At 42.9% G+C, this 15387-nt stretch overlaps 1 protein-coding gene across 1 annotated transcript in view; it reads right to left on the bottom strand.

Annotated features, from left to right (window-relative positions):
• Nucleotides 1-15387, bottom strand: part of LOC142566734 (protein GPR107) — a 156267-nt gene that overhangs the window by 40541 nt on the left and 100339 nt on the right. Inside the window, exons 11-13 of the mRNA XM_075677603.1 lie at nucleotides 13523-13640; nucleotides 10050-10180; nucleotides 1024-1117 (exon numbers count right to left, since the gene is read on the bottom strand). Of these exons, the coding sequence (XP_075533718.1) occupies nucleotides 1024-1117; nucleotides 10050-10180; nucleotides 13523-13640 (343 nt within the window). The remainder of the gene's footprint in view (nucleotides 1-1023; nucleotides 1118-10049; nucleotides 10181-13522; nucleotides 13641-15387) is intronic.

Raw genomic sequence — 15387 nt, 5'->3', positions numbered from 1 at the left:
AGTCATTATTAGCTAGATTTGGCACCCGACATATCGCTGCGGCAAGTTCGGGGTGCGATCATTACACGGGAAAGAAAAATATCGAATTTCGACGACAAAATTCAGGGGTACAATCATTATGCAAGTAAATACGGTATATCACTCATTGGCTTCTCCCCTACCCATTCTGTCTTTCCTGCCCCCACATGAAAAACCACATGGCAATTTGATCAGTTATTCACAAGACTGATTTCATGACTAGTTTTACTATGCCATTGCTGTCGCAAAGCATGCCCAGTAGTAGTCGTCCTCAGCCGACTGGGGGCAACAATGGTAACATACATGTTCTGTTTGTATCGTGACAAACACGTTTAGTCCTCGAGATCAAAAGGCAGGAAGGTGAGAATAATAAGATTCTACATGAGGAGTGGGGTTGAATGGATGAACTCCCTAAACTTCCCCCTAAAGTTACTGCAAAAGTCCATAATGGCATTCTCCATGGCACTCCCCCTCAATGTTGCTGAGAACCCAAATGCAGCGGGAGAACGGAGACAACAGCTCTCATTATGGAGCTGGCAGGGCTGCTGTGTGTTTGCTTTGGATGTTGTGAAAATGACCTATTAATTTATGGGTTTTAACGCCCCAAAGCAAACTATGGGCTATGAGAGATGCTACAATGGCTCCAATTCTGACCACCTTGGGTTCGTTTAATATGCACAGAAAGCACGGCACATGAGAATTTTTCCCAACCACTCTCATCAGACTGCGATTGCCATGGCTAGGAACTTGCTTGCAGCCTCTTGCTCAGCAATAGAATGGCCTAGCCATGGAATAATCGTGTCTGGTGATTCAGCATTCCGAGTAAATTTTTTCTAATATTTACATTCGACTCAATATATTTCAATGTTTAGAGACCTCTAATCAAAAATGAACAAATTCTTAGTCCTTTAAAGTACACATCAAGATTACACTCTGCTAGGCACTTCTGCACACTGCTATGACTTATATACAGAGGTGATATGGTAGGCAGATGTACAGTCTCACCATGACATAGAAGTGCCGAAACAGCTTGAGTTTTTCCAGGTTGATAGCTGCCTTGCCATCTGTTTGTGATGCTTCTTGCAGATGCCTAATGGACCTGTGCATGCAAAAAGCAAACCAGAAGTCATACAGACAGGTGTGACAGCAGTGCCCGATTTTTATTTTATTTTTCAAGACATTCGATTTCTTTAATTTCATAGGGCCCATGAAAACGACCGAAAAAAAAATGAATGCATGCCTTTTACTGCCCCCAAGGGCTCAAAACAGCCAAGGCATTTCAATAATAACTCTAGTGACCTGTGAGGTCTCTATTAGGCATATCGGTGCTCGCATTATGACAGGATACGGCGGGTGCCCGTGTGTAGAATACATACTGTGCCCTGTGAGAGTGGCCCCTTTGCACTCTTTGTGTGCTTCACTGCGATACACTGAGTATGCTTCACTGCGTAACACCATAGCATCGTGGCAATCCCGACTTTTGGGAACCAGCCTCGCACAATACTTGACCCTTGCTGTGCTTTTTCTGCTTCAAAGCCATCGGCAAACATGACAAGTCAGCGCCATGCTGACAGCGGCGATTTGCTTGAATGAAAAACACTGCTTTGAACAACCGTAAGATTGGCAGCGAATTTCGAAGCAACTTGGCCTAGTGTTGTCCCGGTGGGTATGGCTGTCAATGGATCGACATGTGATAATTAAAATGCAGGCCGTGGCAGCTAACGTTAATGCCGTGTCAGGCCTGCAGTCACAGCAAGAAGTCCGGAATATCGGACAGCAAAGGGTTTCAGCATCCAAAATTTTAGACATCCTTACAGAGTGGCTCTGTGGGATAGCGGCGACACAAAGGTGTCCAAATTATCACGCATATCCAAAAAATCGGTCATTGATTGTACCTGTATATTGAAAAAACTTTTGTTATTAGGATATGTTTACCTTTTTTTTTCGTATAAACTTTAATTTATCAGCACTTGTGATGTCCTGCATTTTGCTGCTTTCATCTGTTTTTGCACTAAACCTTTCCAGCATAAGCACACCCCACAAAATTAAAAATAAAAATAAACATAAAGCCAATGGATTGTGCAAGCAGGAATGGCAATGGCTGTGGATATTGAGGTTTTAGAAGTATGAAACAATTGTGATGGAGGGAAGATTGCAGTGGCAGTATATGTAGTAGAGTCTAGAAAAAGAAATGACATGCTGGAATGATGGAATGTACGTGTGGTCAAACCAGGGTGAACTTCAATAAGCATGCACAAGAAGTTCTTTCTTCTTTTACGATGTGGCAAAAAGTTTGGCAATTGTTCATTTTGTGAATGTATCAATGTAATGCTACTATCGTGACATTGCAGATGTACACACTCAAGTTTAGAAAAAGCAGCATAATGCACACTTGACTATAGTTAGTGAAAACCTAAGAATTAATTATCAAATACATTTCAGTCTAAGATAAAAATAATGCATACAGTCATGCAAGCCAATTACATTCACTTGCTTCATTACTGTAGCAGTGGTGGTAAACCTCTTTCAATAATGCAGTCTCTCAGGAACCATGCTTTGAAGTGTGCAGGCACAGAGAGCAGATGAGGTACTGTAGAAGGAGGTTTTACTGAATTCATAGGTTGTCACCGAGTATCGCATTCCCTAAGGGCAAAGTTTCCAATCTGTTGAAACTCAGAGCAAAGAAAAAAGAAAGAAAACATTCTCAAAAGTGCAATGAAAGGGGCTAGTTGGCAGCTGTTCATACTTTCTTGCGCTATGTAGTATGAAAAAATTAGGGCAGAAGAAAATTGACAGATGAAAGTCTGCATTTTTTTTCCGGCCCAGTCCTTTTGTACTACACAGTGTAAGAAGAAAATACGGAGAACAATTTCACAGTTTATTCACTAAGTACACAAGAAGTTAACTGTCTTGACAATGGTTACAACAGCATGAAGAAAACAATGAATCCAGAGATAACATAGGGAAACTTAACTGTTATCTTTAAATGAAATTTAGAAATAGTAAGGGAAATGAAAGTAGACAATGAAACACCTTGTTGGAAATCAGAGCCGAAACCACATCTTCCACATCATGCCTGCAGTGCTTTACCACTAAGCTACTGCAGTAGCCATCCTCCCATCAACTTTCTTGAGTATTTGTGTATAAACGTAGCCCTGGCAGTGTTAGCCAGAGCCACTCACGACCATGGCAGCAGATGTGGAATATCCTTTGAACCACAGGCATCACATCTTAGGTGAATTCAGACCAGAAAGTTGAGCAAGAAAGCTGATGCAGTGATGTTGTGATACCAAACAAAGCACAAGCACAATGCGGAAGATGTGGTTTCAGCTCCCATTAGCAGTGAGTTATCTTTATGCCCACTTTCATTTCCCTTGTCGTAGTTATTTCGAAATTCCAATTAAAGCGCAAGTTAATTGTCCCTATGTTTTCTTTGGCTTCAATGTCTTGTTTGCTTCCTACGGATCGAACTAACGAAAGGTTGAGCCCTTCAGTTTCCTTTATTCTTCACGCTCATTAAAAGTGTTTTCTAGGTCCGGCAGACAATGAAAAATTCCAATACTGAATTTGGGTGCACTTCCTCCTAGAAAACGTCAGACGTCACACCCACATTCACATAAATTAGTTTTGCATTATCTGCCGCTCATGCCTCTGCCATCAAACACATTGTGGCAGAGAACAAAGGCAAGAGTTAAAGCAATCAGACGTGAACAGAGGGACAGAAGAGCTGCATTGTGCTTGGAAGCACAGAAAGACAGAAATTGGGTGTCACTAAATTGACAACTGAAGCCGACCAAGCTGGGTGACCTGAGATGACTCGGTGAACTGTGAAACTAAGTTGCTTTCCTAAATAACGAGAAACAATTAAAGAATGTGATGTGGACAGCTGGTACATTTTTTATGCAGTTGTTTGTATATTCAAGGTTACCTAGTGGAGCACCCTAGGTCACTCAGGGAGTAAGACATTCCCGGATAAACCACTATCATGCATACTCGCCAATGAGTCCCGAGTACTGTATGTGAATAAACTGCTTATTAGCTTCTAATGCTCCATTTGTTATTCTAAGGGATAACACTCAATAACATGTAATGTAATGACAGAAACTTGCTAACACAGTGAACATACTAGAATATGAAGATCATTTTATATTAATAATGAAAATGGCTAGTCAGTACAGTCAAACCTTGATATAATTAAGTTGCATTTGCAGTGAAAAACTTTGTAAATCGCAAACTTTGTTAATTCAAGGTTTTAAAGTGTCAGCAGTGAAAATAATTTTACGAATTCCCAGAACATTTCTGCTGGATAGTAACCTTTTTAGTAGGCACTTATAAACAAATCGCAAGAAGATCTGGCCACAGTAACATGGTTATGATCACTAGCGCATGAAGTGCAGTTCATGCTGAGTGCAATGCATTGGTGTGGCTCACGAGTCTGAGATTTGCATGTTAAGTCATGCGGTGGCGTAAATCTTGGACGCCATAACTGACCATGCTCAGTGCCTGCAGCTGCCATCTGATGGCGCCCACAAATTAAAAACAAAAGAGCAAAAAGACAATTATTTGCCCCAAGAAAAAAAAAAAGTTGCAGTTTTGCTAGAAAGGACATTGATGGTGATAGTGGAGAGGCAACTACACCAAGTAAGGTTTATTTATTTATTTATTTTACAATACTGCCGCTCTCAGCCGAGAGCCTAGCAGACGGGCATGAACACTTTCTTTTCCCTACATTAATACATGTGCGAGCTACACAAAGAATGAAAATGCAACGATATTCAACAAAATACAAAAGATAAGGTAGATAAGCTATACAACAGAACACTAAACAAAGAAAAATGAACAACAACCGGGGCATATCATAGTCAAAGCAAAAATGTGAAGTATTTGGGAACAAACAAGTGTATACATTTTTTTTTCTAAGTACTGTTAGTTTAACATAAAGAGAATAGGGAACAAATATGAGAAGTCGTTAATAATCTCTTGTGATGAGCCCCAGTTGTGAAACGAACAGGGATAAAGAATTTGTCGCTGTTAGTGACGAGTTAAGTTCATTCCATTCTCTGATTACTCGAGGAAAGAATGAGTACCTGAATGCGTCATTAGAAAAGGAATACTCAGTTAGCATATGTTCGTGTTGATGCCGTGTTATTCTAGATTGCGAATATGAAATGTACCGGGTGATATCAATTTTATACTGACGGTGCAGCATTTGAAACAGAACTTTTAGTCGACCTTGTTTCGCTCTCGTCGATAATGTGTTGAGGCCTGAGGAAGCTAAGAGATGTGAAGGTGAGTCAGTAGAACGATATTTGCTATGAATGAACCTTGCGGCTTTTCTTTGTACAGCTTCAAGTTTAGCTATGTTAGTTGCTGTGTAAGGAAACCAAATTGTGTTAGCGTATTCTAAAATAGGTCTCACAAATGTTTTGTAGGCCAGAAGCTTAATGTTCGTTGGAGCGATCTTTAGGCGTCTTTTTTGATAAAATAGCTTTCGTAGTGCAGTAGTTGTAATATTATGTTTGTTTCCCAATTGAGGTTTGATGTCAGCGTTATCCCTAAATATTTCTGTTGCTCAACCATGGAAAGAGGCGTGCCATTAACGATATAGGTGAAATGAGAGGGTTGCTTTTTTCTTGTTACTGTCATTGCCACTGATTTATTGATGTTAATAGACATTTGCCACTGGGAGCACCACTCGGCTAGCGTGTTAAGGGAATCAGAAAGATCGAGATGGTCGTTATGGCTGTTAATTTCTTTACATATCACGCAGTCATCCGTGAAGAGTTTGATTTTACACCCTATATTATTGGTTATATCGTTAATAAAGATCAGAAATAACAGCAGCCCGAGTACCGAGCCTTGTGGTACTCCAGATGTGACAGGAACGACATCAGATGGCATGTGGTCAAAGATAAAAAATTGTGAGAGGTGTGTTAGAAAAGCTGTTATCCAAGCAGAAACTTCTCCTTTCCCGATGGCTCGCTCCACTTTTGCAATTAGCTTAGTGTGACTCACGCAATCAAAAGCTTTAGATAAGTGTCAAGTAAAATCATGTCAATTTGAGAACGATTATTAATATACTAAGAGCAAGGTCATGAACTACCTCTGTTAGTTCATTGATGGTTGATAAGCCAGATCGAAAACCATGCTGGTGAGGCGATAGGATGTTTTCACGTTCTAGAAATACTGTCATGTGTTTTAGAATGATGTGTTCTAGTATTTTGCATGAAGTGCTAGTGAGAGATATGGGTATGAAATTGGCAACATTATTTTTGTCTCCTTTCTTGTGGATCGGTATTATTTTAGCCTTTTTCCAGTCGTGTGGTAGATTAGAAGTTGCTAGTGATGTACGAAAAATGTGTCCCAGATATCTACTGCACCACTCAGCATATCTTTTTAGGAATTTGTTTGAAATTTCATCAGGCCCGTTTGATTTCTTAGGGTCAATATTGAAGAGAAGATTGTGGATTCCGGCGTCCGTTATTATTAACTGATCAAGCACTGACGTACAGGATGCTGGAAGAGGGGGGAGTGTACCATTGTCTTCCGTGAAGACTGATTTGAAGAAATTATTATATTTGTTATACTTCATAGTTTTATTGGTCACGTGCACTCAGGCAAACACGACCAGATCTCACTTGATAACCATCAACACTGGCTGTCATAGCTGTTGTAACGGGAGCGAACGGTTTGCACAGTCTCGGAAATTTGCGATTATGTGACCACCATCACTAGACCTGTGTGAACACAACGCATGTCAAGGCACCAACCATCTCAGCTCGCCCTTTGCACTTGCTGCAGATTACCTCCAAGATACAGCAAATGGCCCGCATATCGACAGCCATGTGCCACCACGGCAAGGGTAGAAAAGGAGACACACATATGCTGCCCCCCCCCCCCCCCCCCCGTGCATGCTTGATCACGTTACCGTGCGTACACTCCCTTCCCACTACCCTTGTGCTGGAGAAATCGTCAGCTTTTGTGTTTCTCGAAGCTGCTGCACCCCCCGTGGACTCCGGAAGTTATTTACTAATGTGGAAAATGGCACAGCGGTGTTTCCTGCATACCACGTCCTTGCACGCACGCTTCGACACCGTTTTTGTTGATTGAACTTTTCATGAAGATTAACGCTCGCAAGTAACTTTTGCCTCTTCCATCATTTTCATAGTTTTTTGTTAGACATATAAGGGAATACAGGCTTTAAGCATGTGCCTGAAATGGTCAAAACATTTATTATGTTGAAACCGTGTCACAAGATTACTTTGCTAAATAAAAAAATTGAAAAGAGAAATACACGGTTTTCAAAGGAACTACGATGGGGAAATTAAAATAGTCTGTTACATTGTGTATTTCTTTAATCATGGTACATTATATAGAGGTCTGACTATTCAAAAACTATCTGAAGAGTATTTGATGTTTGATTCACTTCTGGCAATATTTTATTCATATTTGACGTGGTCTCTAGAATTACTATTTGCACACCCCTACAACCTGCAAAGCAAATTAAGGGCACAAATACATATAACCTTCAGTTCGATCACACAAGCGCTACTAAGCTTATTCCTTTTGGCTTACTGCATCATCCTTTCTTGACTTTCAAGGCCTGCAGTTTGGGGTAAAGAACCATTGAATTATGAAAGCTTTTATGAATGGCCCCCATTTCAAGCATCACTTAGGAGCAAAGACATTCACGATTGTCCACAGAAAATAAATATATTTGCGATGCGCAAATGTGCAAGCCGGAAGCTGAACCCATCACCAGCTGTGAGGCGCTGATGCCAAGTGGAGCCTGGATGTTGTTGCGTGTGACGCATTGCAATGATAATGCCACCAAACTGATACCTATGAGACCATAGAAGGCAATCGCAGGACTGCGAGACACGTTACTGATTAGGACATAGTGTTTGGATTTGCTTGCCCCATCTGTGAATGATTGCATCTACAAATACAGAAGAATCTCGTTGATATGATCCTGTTACATGCAATTTCCTGGCACCAATGTTCGCGATTGAGAACACACACAATTATCCAATAGAATTATGCTCATTTTATACCGGTTCGTACGTTCCTGGAAAACACCATTTTTTGGCACCAACGTTCAATGCATCGCCAAACTGCGATCATATGATGTTTTCCGGCTGCTAGATTCCATGCAAACAAGAAAATCCGCGACGCACGTGCAATTGAGAACAGTATATAGCCATCCGCCACAGCAGCTTCACAGCAATACTCTCCCACCTGTTTCACGTGAAAATGCCAGCGCACACTCGCTTTCTTATTCCAGTACAGTAAAACTTCGTTAAACCGTACCTGCTTAAACAGTAGTTTCGTCTTAAAAGTAGTAAAGTCAAATCCTCGACTCAGCGGCCATTGAACATAATGTGTTTCGTATTCGAATAAACCGTACCAACTTATTGTGTACATATCAGTTAACACGTAGTGCTTCCACTTTTTGTCGCGCAAACACAGCAGTGCATCGTCTCCATCTGGCAGCCCGGCAGAACAACAAGCCTCAGAGATCAGAACAGCCTCCAAGCACCCGGTGCATTTGCGTGTGAAGCCACAGCAACATCAACATCATTTCGGCGCCGCGTCAGAGAGTGTTGTGGCATTGTCGTTGAGCCAAAGCTCGGATAAAAAAGGCGCCGGGTGCTCAGCATAAAAGAAAAATTAGACATCATTCGTGCAATCGAACATGACACGAAGTCAGTGGTGGCACGCTACAGGGATCTGCTGTTGACTACGGTGTGTGGCATTTGGAATGCGAAGTTGCTTGGCAGCACTGCCGCGACCGCATAGAGATGTTGGCTACAAGGTTCGACTTTTCGCCATCGTTGTCCCTGTTGTTGCCGAAGTGTCGACTAGTGACAGCGACGAGGACGACACGGAAAGCAACAGCACGGGCGATTTAGGCCCGTCAGTGGCAGAAGCTGCGAGTTACATCAGCCTCATGGATGCAATCGTCATGATGAGAACAGCACCCCGCAATGAAAAAGGCGCCCCGTGACTTCTGCAGTGCTACTGCCCGCGTGCACGGAGAACATGCAACGCCAACGAGGAATCTGCCATGCGAGTGTTTGCTGAGAAAAGGGGGCTGGCTGAAAATCTGGCTCGCAGCTTCAATAAGTTTGAGGCTGCTGTCGTCGCTAGTAGGCTGCTGCGGCATCAAACGAAAATAACACTTTTGTCGCGCGAAGCACTGTTCCGGCCAAGCAGATGATGCCAATGCCAGCCATACTACAGGTTTAGCTGTTCATTTCCAGTGGTGTATACATTGACGTGAAATGGACTTTCTACACAAGTGTGCTTTCTTCGTGGTTCCAGCTAAAATATGTTCACTGTACACAAGTAATGAACACTCCTTAATGATGCAGAACAAAACATGAATGCCTTGGCAAACACTGAACAGCAGCTCCGCAAGCCTGCAAGGTCAGTCAGTGGCATGCAGAAGCCACAGCTGCATTACAAAAGTGAAAGATACAAATTCACAAACAAATTCCTAAAATTATATGAAATCAGTAACTGTTTTCAGTGAGCCAAATTAAAATTATCAACTTGCTTCATGTGTAATTAAAACTAAGGCTGAAAATAACCAAGATGTTGCATTTATCAAACATTGCTCTTTGGACTAGCTATTGTGCAAGAAGTCCAAAATGATATTCAAAGACATAAGTGAAGTTGCACAGTCTCCCGGCAACTAGTGGTCACAAACAGTAATCAGCATGCAGGCACCCATACTAGGGAACTACCAAAGAATTCAGTACAATTCCACCCAAGGAAACGGCACAGAACCTGCCCTCTTGCCTCCAGGCCCCAAACATGGTTCCAAAGAGAAAGCAATATTGAAAGTAGTTCATCTCAGTCATGACACAATAGGAATGAGCAAGTGTAATTGGCTGGCACATATGTGCGAATCCTCCTTGAGTTGGACAGGCAGTGAATTTGTCACAGCATTCTTAGGATGTCATTGACTATACACATATCGAAATGAGCAGACGACAGTGAGACATGCTAGAAGAATAGAGGCTGACCAGACGACAGGGAAGAGAATGGCCCCGCAGCACAGCAGGTCCACGAGGATAAACACCTCTCGCCATGTGGTGTGCTGGGATTCGCCCTCCTCGCTCTCCTCCATGATGATCTGGGCCACGTTGGCCAGCAGCTGCAAGAGGGCAGGCATGGTAAGAAATATGATGAGCTCCCATATTGCATGCTCGCAAAGCAGTTGCAAGCCTGAAAGGCTTCCTCACTTTAACAATGTCCATACACGCATTGTGCATGCATGCAAGCACATGCACACGTAAAAATGCATTATACTCTGTGTTACCTATGTCTCATTCCACACGGCTCTTGTGTTCACTGCCGCTTTTGTGCTCATGGTTGCTGAACTGTTATTTCTTTAGAGTTAACCCTCTGTGTCTTGCATGTTTTACCTCACAGTGGCTGAGACTTGCTTGTGGATGACATGCACAGGACTGAAAACTAGCTGGTAGTACAGGGTTACTAGGTCACACAGCTCCTCATCGTATTCAACAGAATTTGCATGGGAGAGCTTTTTATGACTTGATACTAGTACTCATACCCATGCCACAGGGGAACACACTAACTTCTTTAGGATAACAGAGGGTGAGGCTTCCTAAGGGAGTTCAACCTCAAAGAAGGTGGTCGTGTCAAACAGCAAACAACGAGCTTTTAAAAGAAGCCGCCGGAGGTGCATTTCAGTGGTGTTTGGTTTTTGTACAAGTACAAAAAAGGAACTTCTAATTACGCTTGTAGCTATCATAACACTTCTTCCATAAAAAGCACAACTCTTTAAAAATCAAAGAGTGCTCGCTAAACTAGCAGTGCTGACAATGACCCTATCCGCCCTGTGCATATCAGTGTTTTCCTATGCAACGTGGCAATAGGTTCTGCGTTCTGCAACTCAAACTGCTGTAAACAATACTCAAAATACAACACTTTGCACATGGTGACTTCCTGAGCTGTCCTTTTATTTGTGTAATGTGCCAGTGTCAGTCATGAGTGACCACACCGATCATTGGACGTGCACCACGACAAAGGCTGCGTTTGAATGAACCTGACGCGAGCGGGTCAAGTATAAAATAGGGCTGACCGAGCCTGACGTGACCACGCTTACATGAACTTGCTTCTGACGAGTCTGGACAACGATAGCATGCAGCATCGAGGCGAGACATCAATGTGTTCAAAATGGGCTTCCGGTTCCCGCTGCTGTCTTCGTGGGTCTTATGACTACGATGAGGTTGAACTGCACAGCGCATGTCTTGGCCTTGTACTGATGCTATTCCGACTTCCGGTGCCTAAATCGAAATGTAACAGTGGTGTCACTTAAGTCTAGGCGCTGGTGGGTCCGAGCCGCCTGCGTTTACATGCATGCTGCAAACAGGTCAGGCTGGGTCAACCTACCCTATGCAGTGGGGGCGACTGAGCCCAACCCAACGCTTCTTTAGCCTATCTGGCTAGTGTTTACACAAACTTGACAGGCACATTCCAGCCTGATTGATTTTGTCGGATTCATTAAATGGCCTGAAAGACGAGAAAAATACGGTGCCAAGAAGCCAAGGTCGCGAGTATTGTGCAGCAGCAAGCATCACTGCTGCTGAATTATGCTTGAACACATGCAACATTAATTTTAATGCAAATAATCATTAAATTCCCAGTTTCACAATAATAAGCATGGGCACAAGAATACCTTCTTCAGCTACCAAGGGAGATCGGCTTGACCAAAAGCTCCACTAAAGGGGTCCTGGACCACCCCTCCGGCTTGATGAAAAAACAGTCTGCAGATAGCATATGCTGCTGGGAGCATCTCAGCCAAATTTTGCAGTTGTGCATGGTATGCGGAGCTCGCAAGCGAAGCGTGAAGTCACCTCTTCTTGAAACGCTGTTTTCAATAGAAACCTGCTCCTCACTTTCTGGACTCTTTATTTCATAATATAGCAGATCCCCATATGCAGCTGCTGACATCAATCAAGAAGGGTGTTTGGATCAATGCGCTTATTCTTACTGTTACCGTGGAAATTATTGATACAGTTTAATAAACAAGTTGAAGTAAGGTAATATCTGCTTACGAATATAGATAATAATTACCTACTTCCAGAAAAAGTCGACTGTCGTCTGCTCACGCTCAGCTGTGGCAACTTGCGTAGGAATTAAACTTAGGCCACCCTGCTTATCGGTGTCGTAGCCGGTGGGTCTCGCTAATTTATACTTGCTCTGAACACTCAACAAACCTCAAACCATGCAAAACTTCAAAGTTAGACCACACACACGCTTGCCAGAGCGCTCATTCCTGCTGCTCCTGGCCTCAGCAGACTTCACTGTGCATTGAGTTATTGATAGCGCTTCAAAATGCACAAGTTGGACGGGGCTACTATCCGTTGGTCAAGCTAGTACAGGACAAAGCCAGTCTGCACCACGTAAGAGGGCCAGACTGGAACATGCGAGCGCAAGCATGCACTCAAGCCCTGTCATGCACAAATGAAACGTTGCACATATGCACTACAGTTGCATGTAGCTGCAGTCTGCTACATAGTGTAGATACTACAACCGCCGCGGGGTGCCATGACGAGTCCGCTAGCTGAGTACACTGCGGCTCGCTGAGGACAACCATGTTTGGAGTGTCATAGGTGCCAATATCAGAAGTAGTGGTGTTTACGTGAACATTCAAAATCAAATTTGAACTATGCCACGATGACATTCGGTAGGCAGAGCATTGTGGGGATGCCTCGCTACGCTGTAGCCTTCACAGTGCAAGTCATGGAAGAAGGAGCAAAAGCATCGCGAATGGGATCATACGCTACCTTTGATTGCCAATAACTCCATTTCTGCTGAACGCATTGAAGTAGTTTTTGCAGCAAAGTATTTCTAAAGCAGACTATTTTAACTTCAAGTGCATTTCTAGACCTCTATAAAAAGTTGTTCAGGGCCCCTTTAAACTCCCTTAGTGGGAGGGTGACCATGTGACACCAAGTGCATCTCCCTCGAGATAGAGACGACGGAGTTTGCGGTTGCGCGTGTGACAGGGGTATTAAACAGGTGATTACATAACATCTTTTCAGGTTTGCAACATCAAAATATTATTAAGAAAGTGTTCCACTAGTCACTGCATTGGAAGAGTAAATTGTTGCTCATTAGGCACTTCTGAAATAAAGCTCTGACTTCCAAGCAAAATAGACTTCTTGGCCTTAAGTAAAGTATAGCATTTAGAAACTAAAGTACACGAACGATCAGCACACATGTTTGCCTGTATTATTGTAGCTTGTACTGCAGTAGGGAAAATGCTGTAGTGAGAACAATGCCAAACATGCGCTGTCTGTTGCTTTATGGTATTGCTAATGAGATGCAAAACAGGTTTTGAATGTGCCACTCAGTCTCCACAGTCTTTACTGAAGATTTTATTTACGCATCGTTTAGTCCACATACAGAATGACTGCTGTGTGGAGTGTGTGCAAAGCCGACCCCTAACATAGATGGAACAGCCCACCTGGAGCGGGATGACTATCATGAAGATCTTCTTGTCTTTGTCGCTGAGAATGTGCTTGATGAAGGCCCAGCCCGTGCCAATCAGCACAATGGTGATAAACAGGAGGGCACCCTTCAGCCTGGGCAGATTAGATTAGGTTAGAAAGATTAGATACAGCCACAGACACCTTTGGCACAAGAGTAATTTGCTGAGCAAAGGAGTTAAAGGGACACTAAAAGCAAATAATAAATTAAGCTAAAGTGATAGACTAATGTTCGAACACATCTAAGGCATCAATATTATTGAGAACAGAGATTTAGGAAGCGAGAAATTGAGGTAAATGCAGGACACTATTTGGGACTCCCAAAAATATTGTTGTGCTTTAGCATAAGATGGAAGAAAATGCTACTTATCCACTTATATTAAATTCTTAGAAAAGAGAACTTATTGACATTATCAATGACAACAATGCAGCAGGTGCTCAAAAGGTTTAGTTTTCACTCGACCCTGTGCTACCTGTGCTCTCATGTAGAGGCAGTTTCTGTATCCAGGATGTCTACCAAGTTGACATTTCCAAATTCCCTGACTTTTCCAGGTTTTCCCTGAGCACCTTTGCGAAATTCCCTGCATGAGCAAGAACTTTGTTTCATGTCAAGACAGGCTGACACCATGTTGCTCAATGCTGTCACTCTCTAGTAAGCATGTTGAAACAAAAAATGACCTAATCCAGTGTGAATAGTAAGGAGTAATATCTATTTTATTTAAAAAAAAAAAAACAGAGGGGACAGCGAAAAAAATGGTAACGCCCATTCCAAATTGAGTCAAACATTTTCAAATACGAATAAAAAGGACATGCATACATAAGCAAACCTTTTGTAATATGAGCTATTTTTATCAACTGATAGCAAGCTCATAGGTATGAGGCCCAAACTTTGTCACAAGTGAGATTCTCTCCCAATAACTGGTAATTGCCAACCTCAACTGTCCTGATATAGTACTCTCAGCCCCTGCACAACACCTCAGTGTTGAGTTTCACTGCTTTGAAAAGTTTATTTTGGTTTGAATGAGGGACACCTGCATCTTGACGTCAGCCAACACTTGGCCTGCTTCCTTTCTTGTTAATTCCTCAGTGCGTCGGTCGTTTCTGTACTGATCCTCCTTCTGCCACGCGTTCAGCCCATGCATCTTTTCAAGCATCCACTTGGTCAGTTGTACAGTCAACATTCAATTTTTCGGACTACCTATGGGCCGCAAAAACATTCGAAGAATCAGCCAGTCCGGAAAAATGAATGCATGCCTTTTACTGCCCTTAAGGGCTAAAACTGCCGCAGGAGCGCCCGAAAAAGCTCTTAAGGCCTACCAGGAACGCCCGAAAAAGTTCTTAAGGCCTGCCAGTACACTTATTAGGCATATTGGTGCTCTTACTATGACAGGAGACGGGGGTGCAAGCGTGTATAATTAAGGAATACATACTGTGTCTCTTGACAATTGCCCTTTCCCATGCTTGTTATCCTTCACCGTGTAATACTGCTGTACTAAGGTAAAGCTAACTTTTGGAGATGCATTACGCAACGAGCTATGTTCTGCGAGCTTCGAAGCCAACTGCGAGGATTACAAAGGCGGAGTCGGTGCCATTGCTGACAACGGTGAATTCTTTCAATGAAAAACACAGCACCACACGGCAAGAAGCTTAATAGCGAATGTAGAAGCAGCTAGGCCTAACATTGCCGCGGTGGTGGCTATGGCTGCCAGCAGATCTGCGTGCGAGAGTGCCTGTTTGAGGCGGCGAGATAATCAAAATGGCGGCGGTGGTGGCTTTGATTAATGCCATTTCAGATCTGCAGTCAGGACAATATACATTGACTATATAGAGTTTGTGGTGGTAC

This window comes from Dermacentor variabilis, unplaced genomic scaffold (assembly GCF_050947875.1).
Source record: "Dermacentor variabilis isolate Ectoservices unplaced genomic scaffold, ASM5094787v1 scaffold_13, whole genome shotgun sequence".
Taxonomy (NCBI): domain Eukaryota; kingdom Metazoa; phylum Arthropoda; class Arachnida; order Ixodida; family Ixodidae; genus Dermacentor; species Dermacentor variabilis.
This window is presented reverse-complemented; position numbering and strand designations above follow the sequence as displayed.